Below are 24,579 nucleotides of genomic sequence, written 5' to 3'. Positions count from 1 at the left end.
TTCTACGGGCGTCTGTTTGAGTCCGTAAGGCTCCAACTTGTCCTTGTCCCAGTTTTAAATATTTGCGGGAGTCGCGAATTACACTTTTTTAATATCACACTATTGCCTCCGTGCGTTGAAATTGTGTTTAATGAGGGCTGCTCTTGCCATGGAACCGGATATAATAAGCTCCTTAACTGGAAACAATTAAGTCGATTAATCTTCAGTCTGACGCAGTCAAGGAGGTTTAATGAACAGGACACATCTCCTTGAGGACTATACGGAGCATTTGAGCGTAACGAATAGGATGCTTTGGAAGACTCAGTGCCGCAGACTTTAACTTGGTCATTGCCACGTGTAATGCAATTTTGTTTGTGGAAATACAATAATATGCCATGACCACTCAGAAACCTCATAAATGCTGCGAATAGAGCGAAAAAAATGAAGTCGTACGACTCTACCTTTTTTTGAGGATTTTTTTCTGTTCTAAAGGAGACCCTGGCTGGTAGTGGTTTATTGTGGCGCATTCAGTGGATATTTATATTTAGGCTAAATAGAACAAAGCTCTTTTTTTCTGCTCAACATGAATAGCGATAAATGATAATTGTATTCTGCTTTGATGGTTGTTTTTCGCTTCTTTACTATTTATGCTTTAGTGCAAATGTGACTGATAGCTTAAAAATGGGGTATTTAACTCCGGCTTGAAACATCAAGCCTTTTATATCTGCAATTTTATCCGAATTTATGTTGTAACTGATCCTATCTCTGCTTCTTTGATGATGTTTAAGCTATCGTGATAATGTAGCCCAAATTAGCTTTTTTAGTCTCTAATTTTTTTCCCTGTTCACCTGAATTTTTATGATGGATAAGGCTACGCTCCGATTATTAATTTCCTCGAACTCTTTTTTTTTCATCTACATCGTTCTGGATCGACAAAATTAAAACCAATTTGAAGTGATTACCTTTAGCTCATCTCTTTTCCTTGTTTTAGAACTCTGAAATCTTGTTTCATTTGATTTTCATGATTAGTTTTACACACAAGTTAATAACAGTGATGACTGATTGTTAATATGAACGAAAGGTTAACGTTTCTCTTTGTTTTTCAGCCAACATATTGATATGTCTGAATACTTCTCACCAAAAAATGTCCGTTATGAGTATTCTTCGATCATATATCTTATAAATTATAAAATAATAAACAAAAAACAAAGACTGGCTGCGAACAAGTGAAAATAAATGTCCAAATTTATAATTAAATTGCTAAAAATATTTTCTTTTATGTACAATTATGACTTATTTCAAAATCCGTGTCAAATCCATATGCACTGCTGTACCATAGTTTATTTCTGAGTTTGGAAATACAATTACTGATTTTTCAAATCGGTATTAAACACAAATTTCGTTATTTCGTGGCTTAAGCCGGAAATTAACTCTTACCACCGGGCTTAGCCAGAGGGTTTGACCCACGGTTTGCTCTGAAGTAAGCCCTCTTTTTATATCGCAGAAAATGAACGAGAGAATGAGCAAAAAGTTTGTATTTACCAGGGCCAAAAATAATAAATCCCTGCGATAGTAAGCATGCGCCACAAAAAGGAAATTATTCAAACGATTTTATTTATTCTCTTTTAGCTTTTTTGTTCCAGATTCAATTTTTATTCGCTCGAATGGGATTTAAATCTGAAAACCCATGATGGAAATGCGAATAAAAATGCACATCTCAAGGTAGTTTGTGTTTCATTGCTTTCCCTGCAGAGATTAATTTAATATTATTGTTTTACTGATTAATAAGCTTTATTACTTGGTCCGCATTTCAGTTCGCACTCAACTCTAGTCATTGCTATTGAGAACATACGTTGGATTATAATTTTCGACCCGTAGATAAAAAAATCCGTTTCTACTTTGTGCCCGCTAGATTACCTCGTACAGGCACAACAGTTGTCACGAACAGTTGTGATTTCATTTGAGCCGCGCTTGAGAAGTCATTTTGAAATTACATCTGAGTGAATTTTTAGCCGTGAAATCTCTCTGATGCACTCATAAAAGTAAGAAAACTACCCCTAAGAGATGACTTTGGAGTATGGCTATGTTACGTTGACTATTGCTTGTTTTTTTAATCAATATTTATACGAAGCGTGATCCTAAACCCACAGTTGTCGAAATAGAGGAATTTAGTTGCAATTGCTGCAAACAGTATTACTCTATGCTGGTTACTTGTGAGGAGGACTATTTCTGTATTTAATATTTAACTATTCTTTACATCTTTTCATATCATAAAGTTTTTGCTTGTCTTTTCTTTGCTTTTGATTTTTTAAAATAATATATGCCATATTCGGAGACCTGAAGTCATATTAGAAGTCACCACGACGGTATTTGATACATTTTCTTAATATTTTTTTATGTTCCAACAAGTATTGGCCACAACTGGCTGCCCTTTTTCTCTTACAAATACCGAGTTTTTGACGTGGAATTTCAAAATCCTCTCTAATTAATATGCCTGCCGATTGTGAACTCTACTTCCCAAAACGCTGGTAGAACACTCTGCAATTGGTGATATTAAAACCAATTTCTCTATTTACTACCTAGTATTTTTTGTACAAACGACCAATTTTGACGCTGCTTAGTCACAATCAGGAGTTTTCGAACAACCTGAGTTAGACTTCCTCAGATGACTGAAAATCGTCTGGACACAGTTGTGGCACTGACATTTCTGTAGACACAGTTATAAACAGCTGTTGCCGCCTCGTTAATGAGGATAAGTGAAACTTAAAATTAGTGCCCTTCACTGGCGATTCGTTTGTCTCATGGTGTTTACTGGGACATTATTTCTGTGGCTTCAAGAATTTCATCTATTTTCAATAATTTCAATCGAGATTCGGAGTACTCTCTCAGGAGCACCTGGAAGCCCGTTCTGGATAAACTATCATAAGTGAAGGAAATTGCATGACGACAGACCAACGCCATCAATTGCCACAGGGCGGACCATTCCTGAGGCCACAGATCAATTTCCTCGAAACGAATTCTAGACAAAGAACATAATTTTACAAAAAAAGGTTATATATAGGTTTTTTTTTAAAAAGGTTATATATGAAGAAATAAATTATACTTAAAAAGAAACAAAGAGCTACGATAAGGTACTGAGGTACTGACAATCTGCATTTGAGTGAATTTCTAAAAGTTTAATACAGAAAATTATTTGCAACGATGTGACAGTATTATTGCAGTATTCTACCGATCATGGTAGGTTTCTATGGAGTTCTAAAGAAGTGATCTGGGAGTCTCCCTTTCGTTCCGTCACTGCCTTCTTCAATTCGCTATATACAATATTCACTATTCACATTCCCTTTAAATCTATCTCAAAATCCTATCCTTTTCCACATAGCAACAAAAATAAAATAAAACGACATTCAGTAGCCCTGAGAATGAGCCCCAAGTCGGAGTTCAAAACTTCGGAAAAAAATAAAGTTTTTAACCCGGTGGGAAGCCCGAGAGAAGTGTACCCGTTTTATTCAACCGGTTTCCCTCATACTTTTGTCCGCTCTGAAACTTTAACAAACGTTGTTGCCTTCCGTGCTGACGCAAAGTCTTTGAAACTCAGAAGGAAGTTAACGAAGGTGATTGTACGCATCTCAAAGGTGTCCGCCTTGGTTAAAGGACTGTCAAATTTTCTGATCACGGATGAGGAGCCGATATGGAGCTGACACTTTTGGATTCCTTGGAGTCTGTGGATATTGTGCAAGCGTGGCACAAAATCCCCTCGTAAGGGGTTTGTGCGTGGGAGCTCGTAAAATGAAAGCGATTTTCTCGGAAACGCCCATTTCTTTTATCTGCCACCCAGAGCCCGAAGATTGGAGGGACGGAGGCATCAATGAAATGTGCGAACAGCCCTGCCCACTAGATTTCCAATGTGTCGGTCAAAGCCTTAGCTGTTGTATAGTCTGTATAGTCTACATTCTGTGATCCGTGCTTATGCGCTCGATGAACAGTTCGAGCTTTTTCGAAAATGGCATTACGAGTAGAATTTGAGTTTTTCCAGGCGAATGGTTTGAAGGAATAATTCTCGAGTTTCCTACCGGGTGTGATTTTGAGTAATTGGTCCCAACGTTTTGAAGGTTGAGTCTGCCATCATCTCCAAGGGGAGTCTGCCATCGTCTTATGGAGCCAAAATCTTGTCGGAATTTTATTTGTTTAATAAATAAAATAATAAGGAATAATATTAATAATGCCGCACGCGTCCTGTTGTGCATTGTTAGTTGATTATTCCGTCGTTCGTAAACGAAACAGTTCGGTTTATTCCTCCAATAAAGTGTCATCAAGAATGGCCATGCTAAAGAGTGGAATAAACATCTCGTTCGGCTTAATCCTTTCAGAAATTCGATTCAAACAATGACGATTCAGTGGATTAACTATTTGCATACGTGACCAGAAATCCGGAGATCCAGGTTCGCATCACGGTGAAGTCAAATGATTTTATCGCCATAATCGCCATTCTGTTTCATAGCTAAAAGAATTGTTGACGTTTATCTTTTCTCTTTTCTTCAAATGTAATGTCGGAAATCGATGAAAAAAGAAAAATTTAGTGAGTGAGAAGCCGAAGGATACAAGTGATCTTTGTTCTAAACAAAGTTAGGTACTTAAATTTGGTAAAAAATAAACTAGATATTTATAAGTACATTTCATTTCCCGCTCGATGCCAGCGCAGAGCAGAGATTCACTCACGAATATTACAAAAGAGGATCCTTAAGACGGCCTGTAAGCGTGTTGTCACACACTGCACATTTAAATGGGTTTAAAAAAGTCGCCACTCGCGTCGCTGACGGACAAATTGATCCGAGTTTCCCTGGAAAATAAGGTACAATTAGGAGTGTTAATAGAAATTTATACACATGATGTTGTGATCTGTCAAACTCATAAAATTTCCAGGTTATTTCTCGCAGTTACAAGTATTATACTGCAAAATATTGGAAAAAAGTGGATCGCATTGCACTCATCACCACGCCGCGGACAATTTTGAAACCCAATTAAAATGTGACCGATGTGGCAACAGAAATCAGCCGTCATTGAGATGGAATGGGCCTTCTCAATGCAGTCCTCTTGGACTCACATTATCCCTTGGCCACCAAGTTTTGGTACATTTCTTCTGACAATATCTGTACCAAACTCTGTTGAGAAAAAAAAATCAGTAGTACCCCTTGGCTTCTCACCGTCTCAGTTGTGACTTTTCTCCTTCTCTTAACCCCTCTTGCCTTTGATGGGCTCTCCGTCGTGTGTGGTGATGAGAAGGTGAACAAGTAGTGGGGTATGATAGTTCGTGTCAAAGGGATGGATCAAGGAATCCGACGACAAGAGCGAGATTAGCCTGCGAGAGAAAAGGTCTGTGTGACCAGGCAACGATTCAGCGTTAATTAAAGCCATGTTTATCCTCGACAAACTGTGGATGTTAATGAGTTTCGGACAGAAACAATCTCTCCGTCAGCTTTTGTGGTTCGAATTGTCGCTCCGAGCCAGCGCAAACCGCCTGTGTCTGGCTCTTTGTCTCGACAAACTCGGCTCCCTGGCGTATCTAAGCCGTCACGGTTTATTGGTTCGAAATAACTTTGCCCGTACGTTGATCTTCCCACGCGTGCATCCTTCTCAGTGAAGTTACTGTCGAAATTGATTTTAGCTCTTGGGATGCTCTCAAAAGGATACATGACTCATACTTTCATGTCAGTTCATGTCCTGCTTAGATTTAAGTTAGATTGAGAAATATATGTATTGCTCTAGGACTTACGTCCTCTGAGAACAAAAAAAATTACTGTACAAAATTCATAAAGCAAATACTAGCATAGAATAAATTGTAATGTAGAACCATGAAATCAACTCACCTACTCGTTGTGAGCGATAAACCAACAGGATAATCCACCAAAAGAGTTCCATTATACAAAGTTAAAAAAAACATATCATACACAGTGTTCCAAAAGATTATAATTAGTTCTATAATAGCAACTATGCGTAACTTTACAGCCCATCGATTACCCAGCGATAAATCACAGAGAGCAGAACCAATAAGGAAGAAGTTCACGAGCATTATAATCACAAGCTAGTCTTTCTTAGTTAGTCATTATTGGGAGAAGTGAGACTTCTCCGTTCTGTACTAGTTCTATAAAGTAGTGGAGTACTTACCTTTAAGAATATGCACCTAATTTCTAGTGCCTTTAAAGTCTACAATGGCATATGACCCTTTTCCTTCTTGCTATATGTACCGATACTCGTCACTTATTTCTTGAAATCTAAGGAAATAAATTTTACTTATTTGTTTTTAATCATATTATTCTCAACCATAAGCGACTTACTTTCCCAGTCTCGATTTTGTTGGTCTTATACATAATTGAAGATTCGTACATTTGATCCGCAAAAAGCTCCTTTAAATTAATCGTGTAATTCAGAAGTTATTGATTCATTGAATCTATTTATCAGGGGATTGATCGTAGAAGTTACGAAGAAATTGCTTTTGGCTCATGGAAATATTTTATTTCTTCCTTCCCGAACCGTTCATCTCTTGCGTTCAAACAAAACTTCCTTTTTCGGTGTTAAAAATAAAATAGAAAAATCCCTTCAAGCGTACAGCTCCATTTTTCCCTTTCTCTTTGAGGTTATCCATGGTCCAATAAAAATGTAAAGTAGGGACCGTAAGGAAGTTCTGATAAAAGCTATTTCTTAATAACTCTTCGCGATATTTGTACATCCATTATGTATAAGATGAAGTGTGTGACGCAAGTTTCAAACTATTTTCGAGATGTAATGTTTTCTTTTAGTGTATATTTGATTTTTGATATAGTAAATAATTTGTATAGGTAAACTACTTGTTCGCGGATTTCCGATTGACTAACTCAATCTCACCAATGAAATCGATGCCTAATCAATCAATACTGGCATTGAAATTTGATTTGAGAGGTCGCTTGTTGAAGCAATAGGGTGCCCGTTGAACTTGACCTGGAGTAGGCTTTCTTCAACATGGAAAAGTTATGGAGAATTCGCGGACTTTTTCTGAAATTCCTGGGAAATTATTCTACTCATACTGCTGGACGCCTTGACAACATACTGCGAGCTATGCGTACTGCCAATATTAAGAATCCTGAAATTATTGTTTTTTTTATACATTTTCTGGTCATCCATAAATTATACAATCTATCATAACATTGGGAGAAGATTTATTCTCTTCGAAATCATGCTGCAAATCTGTTCTCTATTAACAATCTATTGTTAAGGATTAAATGTGATGAATATTTACCGTATAATAAGGATTACCGTATATATTAAGGGCCAATGGGGGTTCCCCTCTACCCAGAAATGAGGAAAACGAAGAAAGAAATATAGTAATTAGAAATATTTTAATGGATTGAATGAATAATAATTGGTATGGTATGCCTAAGGCATGCACTCTATTACATTGGTGGGAGGAGGCATTTCATTAAGTAAAATATCATAGAGTGCTCTCTTAAGGGTTCTGACCTCGTAATTTTTGTTCCTGTACTTCTTAGCGAGTTTTCAACAGAAAATAATAATTTTTATGCAAGAATCTTATCATTAAAGCAAGTAAACACACAGCGTACGTTAATGCCTCGTAGATGCTACCAAATTACTTGTTTAAAACTACGTAGCCTATCATTTTATTGATCTAGGCCCCCTAAAATATGCAATCTGTACACTCCTCTGATTTAATCCTATGTTTTTCGAGCTTGGCTTGCAGTTTTTATCACTTACATGGCGAATATAACTACTTTGCGAAAAAACTTGGGAAAATTAAAATTTTTAAATGATGTAATCTATGTACCCCACCAATTTAAGCCAATATTTTTCGAGCTTAGCTTATAGTTTTATATAACCTACGTAACGAATACAATTACTTTTCGATAAAATATGGGAAAATTTACATTTTTGAAAGATGTAATCTAAGTACGCCACTAATTTAAGCTAAAAATTTTCAAGCTGAGTTTATGGTTGTCTATATGAACTGGTGATAAAGAAATACACTCGTAAGAATGCCAACGGACAAAACATCATTAAAATAACTGACTTTAATGTGGCATTACTTTACAATGTAATAAAAGAATCTTAATACATTCAGAGAGAAACATTAGCTGCGAAAAATAATAAAATAAAAATAACAGCTGAAATTGTTAAACAGAGAAAATGTTCAAATCCTTTTGTTGCCATTAACGGTCAACATAATACTAGAGTAGCAGTAAAATTGTCGGAAGTCTAGTACAACAGGCACGTCAAAGTATTTACACCTATATCAAGGAATATACACATCAGAGCATTGCAAATGAAATTTAATAATTTTTAATCACTTAGACGACGAATATAACCACTTTCCGATGAAACTTGGGTAAATTTAAATTTTTAAGAGCAAAACCGTGGAGCGTTATGGAATTCAAAGTGGGGAATAAAGCGGGCAGCGTGTGACAAGCCCGGGAGATGTGTATTCGTCGTACCGGGAGGTACACCCCACGCCCCTGGGAGAGGCGCTAACGGCCCTCGCCGCGCCCGACCCCGGCACCTAATGTGTACTAGACCAGCTAGACCCGCTCCCTCCACACCTCCTTCAATCCCCCTTCCCCCTCCTATTGATCCCGGCTCCTCGTCTCCTCTCTCCTGTTGCCATGGGTAACGGGATGGCGTCCTCCTCACCCAACCCCCACTCCCTATTCTTTTTCGGCTCGCCCCCCACTCCAACTTCCCCACCCTCCCATATACCCCCTCCCCGCCCCCGTCACCTCTTCTCTCGTACACATTCCTCTCGGGACTCGCAGTCGCCAGCGTATAAATCCCGGGCGCGTCTATTCCTAGAGCACTCCCGAACCCCGAGTAAAATTTTGGTGAAAAAAAATTGCACGGAGGGTGAAACTATGAAAGTATTCATTGAATTGCGTCGTTCATTCACACCCGAAATCGCAATGAATTGATATAATTCGGTTATGTTGTGTTCATCTACAGGGTGGCTGGTATATAAGTAGGTATTGAAAAAGACGAATAAATTCTATATTAACAGCACTAATTTATTGAAATTAATATCATACGTTCGGTATTACTATTATTAGGGTGAAACTATGAAAGTATTCATTGAATTGCGCCGTTCATTCACACCCGAATTCTCAATGAATTGATATAATTCGGTTGTGTTATGTTCATCTACAGGGTGGCTGGTATATAAGTAGGTATTGAAAAAGACGAATAAATTCGTTATTAATTGCACTAATTTATTGAAATTAATATCATACGTACGGTATTACTAAAGAATCTTGATTCATACTTGAAAATTCAATTAAAGCGCCTGTGGCATCGGCTAATCGTCTCAAGTGACCACGTATATATCTTATAATACCTATTTATATACCAAAAAACCTTTATTCATTAGTTTATTTCCACACCCCCGAACACAGAGCTACTTGGCCGTCACATTGGGGTTTTCATAACACTTGACAATTTAACGTACACGAAAATTCATGCCTTTGATAGGGGCAACCTACCGAGACGGGACTCGAACTCGCGACCTTTGAACGGCCAGATGTAATGGATGATATGAAGAAAAAAATCTTCCTCATCCGATCGTTCTCTCACAAGTTTAAATAAAATAACGCGAAATTTGCCACCCGCATTTCAAAAGTTGGTGACATCGGCATAGTTTTGGTACTTTCAGGAATAACTACTCATCAAGGGAATTACTTGAATTACTTAGTGAAAACAGCAACACACCACGCGAGACCGATGCAAGGAAGGGAAGAACCGCTGAGAAGGGGTGACCTGCTCGTAATGAGTGCGTGATGTCATCAGCTTATCTGCGATAGGGTTGAGGCGGTCGACTTCTCGCCGCGTACAACTTGAGAAGTACAGAAGTGAACGAAAAAAAAACACGAGTCTCTTTATTTTTAAAACTCTATTATTATCGACATGTAAAGCAAGCAAATTATAGGTGATAGAGCCAGTTAGACTTAGCAATACTTAGCGACAAATTAATAAGCTTAAAGAAATGTGAACCAAACAGCAGAAACACTGGACCAAAAATCGAAACACAGACCGTTGGTTTTTCGGGTCATTACACAGACCAGTACGTTATCCAGGTTCCTTAACCGCAGCAATTTTACCTAGGTTCATGACTTTACGTGTTTTCCCATGGAAACAAAATGAATTTCTCCGCTCATGCGACATATGTCTCTTGAAATATAACTTAAAGCGAGCTTGGCATTAGTTTGTGACAATTGACCGGCAAAAATAAGTTTAAACGACATCAGTTTTTCACACAGTTTATTAATTTTCATTAAAATTACGAGTGGCTATATCCAAAATTATTATATGAATTAAGTTTGGATATGATTTATGCTGCATTCATTTATATCGTGAGTGTTTGAATCAATTGAATGATTTTGATAAAAATCGTACCATATCAAAGTATCCTTCAGAGTGTAACTTGAAGTGGTTTCGGCAATATTTTGCAAAAATTTGACAAGTTGATTTCAATGTAAATCAAGCATTTTGCATACAGTTCATTCTTGAGATAAGAAAAGAATAATAAATTGAATTTTAAATTAATTTTAATTCTTCTGTGATTTTTCCGATTTTTTTTAATTTTATTTAATGCCTGTTTTATAATTTACGATAGTGGAGTGCCTTAGAGAGTTATATTTATAATTTACTTATCTTCTGTGCCCATCGATTTCATTTGGTAGTTCCTGCCAGTCAGTACCTAATCCTAATCGCGCCCGTAGTTTCCACTTCGTAGCTTTGCTAATCGTTTCTGCCATTAATCCTTTTTGCTGGAGAAGTTGAACTAGATGACGAAGTTCCATCGGCCTGTCGTGACTTCACGTTTTGGCTACTGCCCAAAGTAGTAAAAAAAATTAGTAACGCTTTTCGTAAATAAAAAGAAATGGGCACGAAGCACTAAATACGCCGTCGGCTAAGGCCACACAACATTCCTCCCTAACTGAATGAAATACTGCGTTGAAACACTTTATCTTGGTCATAGGTTCAACTTTAAAAGTATTCTACCATTTTTTAGATAATCCAATGCTTCACGGTTTTCACAAACGTTGACAGTTTAAACTCATATCTCTTTGATTCGTACAAAAGAAGTACGAAAGACGATCCCAAGGTCGCTGTAAGACTGAACCTCAGAGTTCTCTGAGGTTCAGTCTTACAGCGTAGTTAGGAAATAAAGTAAAAATTTTTTTAGATCTATTTTGTAATTGTCCACAGAGCGGCATTCAAATTTATGTGTAGAATTCATCCAATCGACATCGCTGGCCATGCCATTGAATAATGGAGGTTTTTAAGCATAATCATTTATGATTGGAAAATTATTGTTTCTTTATTTGTGAATTTTATTTTAATTCATAGAAAAATTGTTTTTGAGCTTGATTAATTGGTCTATAACATTTTTACCTTTAGCATTTTTTTACAACCTATAATGAAAAAAATATTTTTCCCATCGCTGAGAGAAACGTATTTGTTGCGTTGAAGATTATTTAATGCCATACAACAAATCAGGATGTATCTGCAAAGTAGGTACTTGATATCCGTGTAAGCGTTCAATAATTTTACATTTCCATCAAGGTTTTCCAAATATATTACGTCTCAAACAAAGTTTTGAGAAAATATGTCATTCAGACTTTTAATTTGTTTCTATTGCATTAAACGATAACCTATTACTTTTCTTACAAAAAACATGGGCCACTTAAGAATATTTTTGCAAAGAGAAATCTGAAATTTTTCTTGTTTTATTTTTAAATTAAATTCGTAGATTATCTGCTTCCTTGATACTATGAATCATTTGTTGGTGCTTTATCTTTTTCATATAAATGGTTTATCACGAATAATTAAAATATCTGCATTTCTCTGTGTGAAGCAATTCTTTAATTGTAATGATTCTACGACTGTAAACGTTAATTACTCGGCGAGTGTGTCTTTGCATTAATTTCGTGACTTTCGTCTTTTTTCATGACCATCACAATAGACGGCCTGCAAGGTTGAGTCCCATTCGTGCAGACATGCCACAAAACCGGCCAACAGGGAGAAGAACCAAAACCAAAAGTGCATTCCTTGTGAGTATCGCTCCTATATATCCTCCCCCTATGTATTTTTTCCATTGGTGTTATGCATAAAATTGCATTTTATTATCTCACAATCATCTTTTTATGGTGAATCTTTCAACGTGTGTTCTAAAATAACAGATTGGGCTCAATTTCGCGGAAATAATACGATATTCCGATTTAGAAATCCTTGACAAGGACATTTTTCTCGCGATATTACGAGCAAAGATATTGCAAATGCTGTCAATTTTTCACGAAGTAATAGTACTGATAAACAGGGGAGCTAGTGCTCTGGATCTAATAATAGTGTCAGTCGGTTTTTTTAACTCACGGCAGTGTTTGTAAACCTGGTTTTATTTAGCTTTCCCTCCAATGCCTTGAATTAAGGGATGAAACTTACTCTCTCTCCACATCCTGGGTCTTGTGTGTACACCGAAAGATTATTTTCGCAGCGCGGTCTGGCGATTTTAGATGCGGAATGCTCTAAAGTGTAGTATATAGTTGAGAGATCCTCATTCATCCAAGGTGAAGAGATCGTAAACCCTTAATGATGCCCAATTAAGAAAAAAATAAGAGCTGTTAGCTTTTAATAGCATCTCTTTCGTAAAAGCATGGCAGGTTTATGAGATTTTTAAGCGCTTATTTGTTTATATTTGCCTATGGATTCGATGTTGGCCACGCTTCAGTGAATCCTCCGTTTAAGTAAAGATTATTTGATATTTCTATAGCAAAGCTTGCCAAAAGTATGTTTCCGTTCATAAACATAATTATTTCACTCATTCACCCAAAGCTATTTATTGCATATTCTATGGATATTGGATATTTTCTATACATATTACCTGATACTGCATTATATCTACACATATTTATTGGCTTTCCATATTACATTTTGGTCCTGTTAAATTATTCAAAACTCTTTGCATGGTGATAACATTTAAAAACTGACATTCTCCACCAATATTTTGTTGAAAGTGCGTATGATGCGTCTCCCCAGTAAATTGATGGCAGCAATGTAGAATTAAAACTAAACTATAGAAATAAATTCATATCTTAATAAATGAAATTTTAGTTTCCTGTTACATTATTTCTCACACAACGCAATTCCCCGTCTTCCTGCTTCGTTCGGTCCCGGGTGACGTTTGTTTACTTTATATTTATAAGAAAGATAAAGACTAACTTGTGATGAAAATTCTCGTGAATATCATGTAAGTCTAATTTTAATCCTACGCAATTTATTTTCAGATGACTATAATCGAGTAGTTCTGGAGACATTGGAAGATACGCCAGACAGCGATTACATCAACGCCTCCTACGTAGATGTAAGTACTTATACCATGGATGCTATTTTGAAATAATTATTTCAGGATTCATTTCGTGGAAGTCACTCACATATCTACGTAATAAAAATAACTCACTTGTCTGAAATCCGCGCTTCATAACGTTAAATTCTGGGTTTCCACTCAGTTGTGCCATAATCGGTGTGTTATTAGCCAGATGATAATATAACTATGTTGAAACCTAAGAATTGAGGAAGCTGTCAGAAAATGCGCGCACCTGTCAGAAAATGCTTAAAAATTATATCGTTTTCTCATCTCTTGGCGGATTATCATTTCTACGCCTAGTAATCAGGTGTAAATACCAACTTCTTTGATTCACATGAAGTGATATACAGCTATCTATCCGTGATTGAGGTAGCACTCTTGGTAATTGATTTAAATGCCTGAGTAAGTATGAATCCTTACCTAGGGAGGGTATCTCTTAATTTAGAGTATCAATATTTTTCTGATAACGCTGAGGAGAACCAGTATTTATGTTCCACAAAGCCGTATCTGAAATGTATGTGATATGTGGCCATCAAGTATGAAAATATTGACAGCTCTCATGTAATGATGGGTCTATACTACATAAACAATGAAATTTATAAATTACAGAAACTGAGCGAAACGCTCCGATTGTCCGTGAGTTTGCCCTGTTGCCGAATGCTGAGGACAGCTCATGACTTCGAATGCTTTGCCTGCCGGATATCGCGATATATCTAAGTCATCTGGCAACTGAGTGAGCTAAATCGGAGCGCTTGGCTCAAAGTTTCTGTAGTTTAAATATGGTGCGTTTTCGACTTAAACAGTATTGGTAATATTGGTCCTTATAGGCAATGGCAATTTATCCAACAATTTAATCTTTGAATTTTACTTATTTATCGTATAATCTTCCAAAATCGTTGGCACAATAAAGAATGGTTTCGCTAGAAGTGGGCCATGGTCGCTTTCATAGCGGCGAGTGCCCATCCCTACCCTAGAGGCATCGGCGGCGCCACAATCCTTTTTCCTTCCCTTCCACTCCTCTCCCCGGGAGCGCGGACGTATCAGTTTTAGTATTGGGTCCCGGCCCCGGTGGTTGTAACCTTCTAAGAACGCTGAGGTTCCAGAGCCTGTTAGGTTCTCATTCGTGGCAATGGCGCAGCGAGGGGAGGGTTTTGGGGGATAAAACCCCCCAGAACTCAGAGATATTTTAAGTTTAATCCATTTTACTTAATTGGATTAACATTACTTACAGAATAGTGTAAGGATTTATTAAATATCCCTCAGAAAGTCGTAAAACTCACCATTTTGAACCATTTATCTTAAACAAATTTCTGGGGGAGGGCCCCCGCAATTCTCGCTTACCCTGACGGGTATTCTATACCCCCCGAACCCTCCAGTATTAGTTGCGTCTAAAACCCCCCCTGGCCTAAATTCTTAGCTGCGCCCCTGCTTATTAATATCGCCTATCCAACTACGACAAATCGTAGAAATTTCCTTCCTCATAGGAATTTTTTTTCTTTTCTGTAGAAACATTAAATCATGGTTTCGCTAGTAGTAGAACCCGCCCGCCTCTGTGACGGTGCGGGATTCCTCATCCCTCCCTTCCAAACCTATCCCTTCCTTGGAAGTGTTATCGGGCTGCTATCGGCGATGCCGCCCATCCTCGTTCCTTCCTCTGTCCTTACCCTCTTGAGATGGCGCGGACGTATAAGTCTCCGACTTGCTTCCCGGTCCTCGAGAGTGTATGTACCCCTTGAGGGCCCGCCTTGGGTATCCGATTTCACTGCCATCACCAGATTTATCTAACGATTTGATCGTTGGATTATTCTTCCTCATAGAATAATCCTCCAAGGTCGTTAGTATATTAATTGCGTATGCTTGGTTTCGCTTATAGTAGGGCCCGCCCGCCTTGTGATGGTGCGGGAATCCTCGTCCCTTCCCTTCCTTCCCCGTCCTTTCCCTGGGGGTGTCGTCGGGCTCTCATCGCGGCGATGCCTCCAATCCTTTTTTCCTGTCTGTCCTCCCCCTCTCGAGAGGCACGGGCGTATAAGTCTCAGACTTGGTTCCCGGTCCTCGAGTTGTATCCTCGCGGGGCCCGCCCTGGGACCCCCGAACCCACTGCCATCACCAGGGTTAAAATTTCGTGACACAATTTTACTCCACCCTGCATATGCCGGACTTTACCTGACATTGTCACTTGCATCTATTGATGGGCCAGTAAAGTGCGTTTTTTCCTCTTGCAGAGCCTGTTAAAACCCAACGCGTATATAGTGACGCAGGGCCCGACGGAGAACACGGTTCACGACTTCTGGCGCATGGTTTGGAGCGAGCGGGCGTCGTGCATCGTCATGCTCACCAAGACGTTCGACTTCATCCGCGTGATGTGCGTGCAGTACTGGCCGGCGATGGTGGGCCGCTCCGAGGACTACGGTGACATCAACGTGCTCGTCACGGCCGAGGAGGAGCTGGCCAACTTCCACATCCGGACTATCGTGCTGAGGCTGAGGAAGAGCGTCAAACCACCGGACTCATTGGCGCTACCCGGACCGTCCGGAGTGAACGTAAGATCTCTGCTCAATCTCTTTTCATTACAATTTGATTCTTTATTTTTCAGAAATATTTGATGCAAACAGACTTAGTAGTCCAATCCTAACCTGATGTACAGTGTGATCTCGGCAATCCGACACATATGCAACCGTGGCATTGCCGGGTTATCGAAAACGCCGGATTATTAAGTCATGGTTACGCGGTACATTAACACGTATAAGTTAATGCACGCTTGCGTGAATGATTTTGGTGGACCGGAACGGAACATGCACGAATGCATGAACCAAATTAGAAAAGGTTCTATTTTCTGTGCATGCATTTGCACAAGTTGGGCAGTGGCGGATACAGATCCCAGTGAGAAATGGGTGGTGGAATCCACGTGGAACCCACGTGGAATCCACGTTGAGTGGTGGATATTTGGTGGTGGTGGATATTGAGTGGTTGGACCCACGTGGAATCCACGTTGATTTCAAGTGGATTTGTGGTGATTATCATAAAATGTTAAACAGAATTTCTAATTTGTGGAACTTAACTCTCTGGTGACATTGCGTCATTTATCATCCTGAAACCACGCTAGTTATGTGAAAATGTATCGCACATTCTATTTTTATATAATTCGTGGAAAGGCAGCCATGAGAGCACATGAAAAATCGTAGACACATATATAGAAGGTTTAGATATAGAGTGGTTGAGGTTTTAATGGTTTTAGGACAGCACCTACTGCTGTTTTAATTTTTCCACCAAATTTCCACGTGGGTTCCACGTTGATTCCACGACCAAAAACACGTGGTATCCACGTTAATTCTCCACGTGGGTTCCACGTGGATTCCACCACCCATTTCTCACTGGGATGGGGGGCGCGCGCCCCCCCTTTGCGGGGCCACCCGTATTGCCAAACATAGCAGAACCATAATTTTAACTTTTTTATATCATAAGATGGCATTGTCTTGAATGAGTGTTAAATCACTTTAGTTAAAACTTCTGAAGCTCTGCATGTGACTTGATTATTTTTTATTGCGATAAAAGTAAAGGTAACTCAAGATGTCTTTTGCGCCCCCCCCTTGAATTTTCTCTGTATCCGTCACTGAATTTGAGTGGTTACACGGTGCATTTTGGCGTTCATTCTCGCGTTCAATCATTAAGACATTAACCCGTACGTGATAATGTATCGTGTAACCAGACCTTTAGAAACGTGCCAAACAAACACAATAAATAAAAAATTTTCAAGGTATAATTTTGCAATTAAATAGATACATACAGTGGCTCTCCATTCTGTCTAGTGTGTGAGTCAAGGGAGATAACCAAATTGATAATAAAGATTTATGGGGGGCGTCCATTGATTACGCGACGTGATTTTTGCGATTTTTGGACCCCCTCTTAACCCTTAGTGAGATATCGTGAGATTTGGCTTGACCCCCTCCTCCTAATCTCACGTGAGATTGATCGAAATGCTTTACTTCAGTTTAAATACTTTAATCTATGCTTCATTGCGTTAGATTTATAAATGAAAAAATTTTGTTCAATTATTTTTATTTAAGAATAGTTAAGACTAGTATTTAACATTATTAAGATCGCAATTTTACACTGTTTCTTGTGGAAAAATAATTACGTGATACTTGACATTACACCCCCCTCTCCCCACGTGAGATTTGGTGAGAATCGCCTTGATCAGTGGCGTAGACAGGGGAGGTCCAGGGGGTCCGAGCCCTCCCCCCTAAATATAAAAATCATTGAATTTAATATTTATTTCTCAAACAGATGAAATTTTTCGATTATAAAAGTTTTGAAATTAGTTTAAAACCCATTACTTAGTACCCCGTTGTTCAAAAATTTTCCCCCCGGTTTTGGACCCCCCCCTGAATGAAATTCCTGGCTACGCCCTGGCCTTGATTCCTTCCCCACTAAACGCCTCACAGAGTGATCCCTTATGGTCGATAAAGGCAGAATATACCCAGGACACCACTACCCACACTGTGAAAATGCAAAGAAAATATACACCTCACTCGAATCCATAACAGGGAAGTTGCATGGGAAATAGGTATTATATGATTATGCAATGCAGCCCTTAATTTCTACTACTCCGTCAGCTCCCAGATGTTCTTTTCCCTTGAGTCCTACTTTAACAGCCCAAATACCTACTTACCACTGGGTCTTCCTTGGGGGACTTTTCTTCAATTTTTTTCTCCATTATATTCCTTAAGCAATTGCTAAGCCTTTAACGTGACCCATCCACTGGGTCCTTCTCTCGTGTATGATGCAATTCCCTTTCTTCATCTAATCTTCCGAATGTTAGGTGATGTGCATATATTCGGCATATGAACACTTTACTTGATAGACTCATTATGCTACATATAGAGTAGAACTACGAAAAAAATTAAGACTAAAATACTACGGTACATTACCAAGCAAAATAAAAATTTGAATGAGCCATTACACGAGGAATTGCAGAATGAGCATTTAGCCATACATTAGGGTGTGTTAATGCATAATGCTGGATGCCGGTGCAGATAAACAGGAGTAAAAGTTCTTTCATATGTGCCTATTCACAGACAAAGCTTGTTTAGACTTTTCAGTGCTGGCTGTAAGCGCCTACTGGCGAACCAGAATGTTTGAAACATTATTTTCAGTGCCAAGAACGCCAGCACACTCCAACTGTGGTTGGGTTTTCACTGCTTTTCAACTCTAGTGGCCAAGTGAATTCTTTTGTTTTGTTTAATAACACTAGTTGCTGTTAATCATTTTCATTTCTGACGGTTATATTATTGTTCAACCACTATTCCTATACATATAAGTCACCATGCTGTCAAATTTTATGATGGTAATATTAAAAACATTTAGTAGCATTTCTTTTTCATGAAATATGAACTTTAACACTGTTTATTATTAAAACACCCTGTTTTTAGGACATGCACATATTCTGAGCTTTAAAATTCTTATTTTAACTTCATCATCACTTGACGAGGACATCTTGACAAATGAGGACTAGAATTTGTTTCCAGATTTTTAAGTGAAAGATAACAGTACATAATTGCCCACACTTGTAAATCCCGGAAGCAAGCTGCTTGTTTTCAGGTGCTTGTAACCAGTGTTTTACTTGAAAGCACCCTTAAATTACAACACTTCAAAATTTGGGATTTTATTTTTTTGTCTGTCCTTCTTCTTTTTTAAGTCCTAATACATATATAAAGTGAAGAGAATGATAAAATGTTAACGTAATAAATGCATCACTGAAAATTTCACACGTTCTCCTATTGGTTGAAAGGGAGGACCATCTACTTCTACGTCAGCAGCGAATGAGGGTGAGAAGAAGAATCCTGAAAACGCGTCCGGGCCCAGTGGGAATGACAAGGAAGCAGGAGAGGGTACGTCATCAGGGACATCAGGGGCAGCAGGTGGAGCAGGGACATCAGCTGGATCACCGGTGGCTGGGTGCTCCAAAAAGGACCCTGCTGATAAGGACGAATTCATCGAAGAGAGGAGACTCCTGCAGTTTCACTACACTGAGTGGCACAGCCACACTTGTCCATTTTCCAATGCCATCCTAGAGTTCAGGAGGAGAGTGAGGGCAGTGGTGGAGAACCATCCAGCAGTGCAAGATGGCCCGGTAATTGTGCACTGCAAGTGAGTACACAAGCAGGGTTAAGTTAGGTGGGAGACCATTGAATCAAGAGGCATATTTCCCAGCTTTTGCTCATCAGTTGAATGCCTTCATTTTTGATTTAGCAGAACCATGGTACATATTCAAATAGATGATTAGAATTAAAAGTATTTTGATCAAGTCAAGCATTATTAAATGATAATTCCTCTTCGAATTCTGTAGAATGTATAATAAATTAACTCAGTGCATCATTTCAATTTCGGAAAATTACCATGAAAGGGTTACGACTTTTAAATAATGATGCAGAGCGTAGAATCTAATGCAAAAATGCTTATTAAAACCTTTTAACATCTCTTAATCCACACTTTCATTTGAGGAGGGTCAATTTTTTTAGCAATGCTGTATTAATACATGTACATATACAAAATGGATCCTTATTCTTCACTTCTACTATTCTAATTGTTATTCAATGTGTAATTTGTGGTGTCGGTTTCATACTGATAAAGGATCATAAATTCTTTGACAGTAGCTTTAATCATTTCTTCTTCTGGGCTATGAGGATTAGGTATATTCTACCTTTTCTACAGACTTCGAATTGAAAAAGTAACATCTTGGGTGTTTTGACTCTCCATGAAGCTCTGCTGGTTTTCATATAAATTTACCTTGAGCCCACGATGATTTTGATCCAACCTTAAATTCAAATCTCTTCTGGCATTGCAAGTTAAATTATAGCTATTCTCCTTGCTATATCAGAAGCATTACCTGAATGGGAACTAACTGTGTAAGTGAAGGGTATGTATTGTATGGTCTGTTCTCTGAACTCTGAGATGTTTTTTTTTCTAAAAAGGTACAATTACAGTGAGCTGCCATACTAGATTATGTGCTAATTATTATCAATTAGACCTGGTCATCAATTCCCCACATTGGTTGACACATTTTAAGCACCCAAGCATATCTTTCAATATCTCACGATTCATACAGGGCGTTTGGATCATGAGATATTGAAAGCTGGTCCTTTTTAAATGTAACAAAAAAGTTGTAGGAAGTAGTTATAGTAAATCACATTATAAATCACTTTTATAATGCCAATAATTGCCTGAAATACAAAATTTACCAATCCATTTGTAATGAATGTATCCAATGAATAAGGAGCATACATAAGTGTATAAATCTTTGGGCATGTACTTAGGCATAAATTAGTATTGCTTCTGTAGAAGCATAATAATGTATGCATTTTAACAATATTTTTGAATAAGTCCATTGAAGTTTGTCAAACCATCATCGTATAGTAAAAATAAGGAACTTTCCCATGCATAATATGGTAAAATTTACTCTTTTATAAAAATATTTTTTACATTAAACATGCATTTTCCTATGATTTTGTTTGAGCTCTGGGCAATGCCAGATTATGCCTTTAGCACATTCAATGCGGGCCCGATTATCATTAAAGTCATCACAATCAGCCATTAAAATAAGAAAGAAAAATAGAGGGAGGTTTCGGTGCCATAACTTCCGTTCAAATACGGCTTTTTACAAATGGCACACATGGTTCAAAAGAGGGAAGCTCGCTGAAGGCACTGGTGAAGAGATAATGATACCTTGGGGCGCATTTTACACATGATCGGAAGACTCAGAAGTGGATATTTGTCACGTGCGGAGGCGGAGAAAGGACTCCTGGCCCAACCGGCAGAGCACGTCAATTGACGTGCTCCGCACTGAATGTGTTAAGACATTTGTGCTTTTGAATGATAATAATCCTAGAATAGACTAAAAATATCTTCACATGGTGTATTTAGTACAGTAGAGTCCGGTTGATTGGGACATATCGGGACTTGTGCACTTTGCCCCAATTAAGCGGCTGCCCCAATTAGGCGAACTATCCTGCATAAGGGCATAAACAAACATTGAAATTATAGAAAGAAGACTAAAGAGTGTTTATAATGCAACATACGTTTATTAAACTATTAATTTTATTAATAAATCAGCGAGTTTAGTTAATTTATTATCATTTTTAAGAATTATAACAATTTAGTTAAAAATATTTTTCACAGCCTCGGGCGATGCTGAATGAATGTCTTTTACTAAGTCCTATTAAAGAAAAGTCCTATCCTTTTGCGGATAGTATAGCACAAAAGAGCTTTCAAAATGGGGGAGGAATAGTATCATTTGTGAAAAATAAGAGTAAATCAAAGGAGGAAAATATAAAAAAGTAGTATTCTGAAAACAAAAAATTTTAATTTCGTCACGAGTATAGAGTCTATGTCGCCGACTCATGGCCCAATAAAGCGGCATGCTGTTCCAATTAAGCGGAGAATACTCTGGGATATTCCTCTATTGGGTTCTGTTCTTCAAGATCTGCCCCAATTAAGTGGCTGCCCCAAGTAACCGGTGGACCCATTAAACGGAATCTACTGTATATACTTCAATCATAGTTTGGAGATATGAGAGCATGTGCTAGTTGAGTACATATATTTTTATGCACTTGCTAAATGTACCAAAATTACTGTTCTTTGAAGGCTATCCAATGTGAATGCATATGTACATATATGTATTTTTGTTTGAAAAATTGATGCCTTTTTCTAATTTAATTCAATTAAGTTTAAGCCTTATCTCCATTGTTGTTAAAGACCTAATCTGTGTATTCACTGTAATTTTAGTGATGGTGGAGGCCGGTCAGGAGTTTATCTGGCAGTTGATGCCAACCTTGAGCTTTCGGAGGAAGAAGACTGCTTTGATGTATTTGGCTACCTCAAGAAGCTTCGCCAATCTCGCAAGGGGCTTATAGAATCATTGGTGAGTAGGACTTTATTTATTTATATTAACACCAAAAACAGCACAAAGGCCTTTACATTGGGCTTTATAAACAAAATAAATTACGTAAATATAACTTGAAAAAACAAGTATAAAAATAATCTCATAAATAACAATCATTTTCAAAATATACAATAAATACAAAGGGTGGGTATCAAAAAGAAAATCTTACGGAATAGTATCCTTACATTATTTTTCAAGTGAAATTTTAATAGTGAAAGAATAGTGTTCTAACATTATGTTTTTGTTCCAATTAAAGTAAAACCTCTACAACGAACCTCCGTGCCGCAAAATTTTAAGGAAACCTCCCAATTTGGAAGTCATTGGCCTGGTCCTGGACCCTTCCAATGGACAATTCGTGCAAAAATGACTTCCCATAACTAACCTCTCTAATTACGAAAACTCCCTACCACCAAGTCTGCGGGTGGGCCCAAAATATGAAAAAGGCCCTTCTAGAAAAATTATTGAGGGAAAAAACATAGAACATAACATTTCTGGGCAAATTTTACCATCGGTATTAATGTAATAAGCAGGAAATAGAATAGCAGCCAAGGGTCCTGCATCATAACCGTTCCGCTCTGAGCTACAGAGGGGTTCTCAACCGATACATACGGAGGAACGAAGGCACGAAGGAAACTTGACACTTTGGCTTGGTGAATAGCAATGTATTCAAAACTTAATTGGTTCATTGTTCAACCAATGAGTACCAATTTTTGTATAATCTGTCCCCATTCCAGAGGAAAATCTGGAGTAACCTCTCGACCCTATCCAAATATTTCTACTATATACCGTCTTATCCTTGATGAATGTTGCCTGTTAAACTGCAAGTGGTACATTTGCTCGAGCTCATCCTGAAATGGGCTTGATTATTTGAGGACACTATCTTCATTGTGTTAAGGAGAGCCCATAACTCTATGGGGATCAGATCCAAGGGGAAGAATTTCTGAGCTTTACTGCATTTCATGTCAATCACATAGAAATTTTATACTTGTGACAACAGATTGAGTGAATATTTACGTTGCGGAAGACATAAAAATAAGCAGAAGGTAAATTTAGTCTATGCTTTAACAAGGCTCTTCAATGGCAGACTTAATAATGTGTCTTGAAATGGCTGCAAAAATTTGGTAAACATATTTATGAGCTTTTCTCGGGCTCACCACTGGGTTTGAAAATGGAAGGCAGCCAAATTTGGCTTATTGGTTAAGAAATGTTCATACCTTATATTCGACATATTTTTGGTAGTCACAGTGTCACATGCAACTGCTACCATAAGTTTCTTTATGTACTAATATCAACTTGTCAATGCTTAAGAGGGTTATTTTATATGAGAAAGAGACCACTAGGTTTCTCTACTAAATTCAAATTGACTGAATTATTGTCAGTAAATTGTCATTTCTTCATTTGGCAAGGCTTTCATTTGAGTAATTGATCCTCTTAAAAATGATTTTGTTTCTTTTCCCAAACCCCCTCCATTTGAATAGATGAATGCACAAACCTATTATTCAATTTCTTCATGATAATGATAGTATTAACATATGCATCTTATCATTTAAAATTTAGTAATGAATTTATTTCATTAAATATCAATTTCTTGTCAATCCTTTTGCAAAAACCTTGGTCCATATTTACCTTTATCCTTCCCTTTATTCAATAGGACCAGTACAAGTTTGTCTATGATACTCTAGAGGAAAGTGTGGTGTGTGGTAACTCCTGGTTTCCTGTCTCTGAATTGTCTGTTCGCCTCAAGCAGAAATCTGTGAAGAATGCAACTACGAAAATAAATGAATACCAGAGAGAATATCAGGTAAGCCTGTTTAAACCGAGGAGCATGCACGAGATGTGTTCGGACCTTATAATTTTTTATTCTTAAGTCATTACTTACTATTGGAATCCCATGGGCCCGGGGCTTCCAAAATATAGATTTTTTTAGTTGCATTATATAGCTTTTAATTTTGCTTGTGGTGTTACCTATATTAACAATAGAAGAATCAAACCATCATTGATGAGTAGTTACTTCTCCCAAAAGGTAACTAGCCTTACATTGTAAGTTGAATCACTTCTGTTGTTCATGGCATTTTTATCATTTTTGATCATCATTATTACAATTAAAAATTAATTATTTTGAGAATACTTTTCAATACTTTTCATTCACAATACAATACATTCAATACTTTTTATGAACTACTTCATGAAGGATCATTACCATCAAAAAAATACCTAATGGACAGAGCCTTCAGCATTGTATGTACATTACCTTGACTATAGTTGGTCA

At 37.8% G+C, this 24,579-nt stretch overlaps 1 protein-coding gene across 2 annotated transcripts in view; it reads left to right on the top strand.

Moving 5' to 3' along the window:
• LOC124157763 (receptor-type tyrosine-protein phosphatase kappa) overlaps nt 1-24,579 on the top strand; it is a 318,693-nt gene that overhangs the window by 281,881 nt on the left and 12,233 nt on the right. For both annotated transcript variants that reach the window (XR_006864649.1, XM_046532767.1), the window contains exons 3-8: nt 11,975-12,062; nt 13,293-13,369; nt 15,595-15,912; nt 19,161-19,519; nt 22,154-22,289; nt 23,962-24,111. Coding sequence is in view for 1 of the 2 variants with exons in the window: in XM_046532767.1 (XP_046388723.1) it covers nt 11,975-12,062; nt 13,293-13,369; nt 15,595-15,912; nt 19,161-19,519; nt 22,154-22,289; nt 23,962-24,111 (1,128 nt within the window). In the remaining variant the exon portion in view is untranslated. The remainder of the gene's footprint in view (nt 1-11,974; nt 12,063-13,292; nt 13,370-15,594; nt 15,913-19,160; nt 19,520-22,153; nt 22,290-23,961; nt 24,112-24,579) is intronic.

The sequence above is a fragment of the Ischnura elegans genome, chromosome 4 (assembly GCF_921293095.1).
Source record: "Ischnura elegans chromosome 4, ioIscEleg1.1, whole genome shotgun sequence".
NCBI classification, from domain to species: domain Eukaryota; kingdom Metazoa; phylum Arthropoda; class Insecta; order Odonata; family Coenagrionidae; genus Ischnura; species Ischnura elegans.
This window is presented reverse-complemented; position numbering and strand designations above follow the sequence as displayed.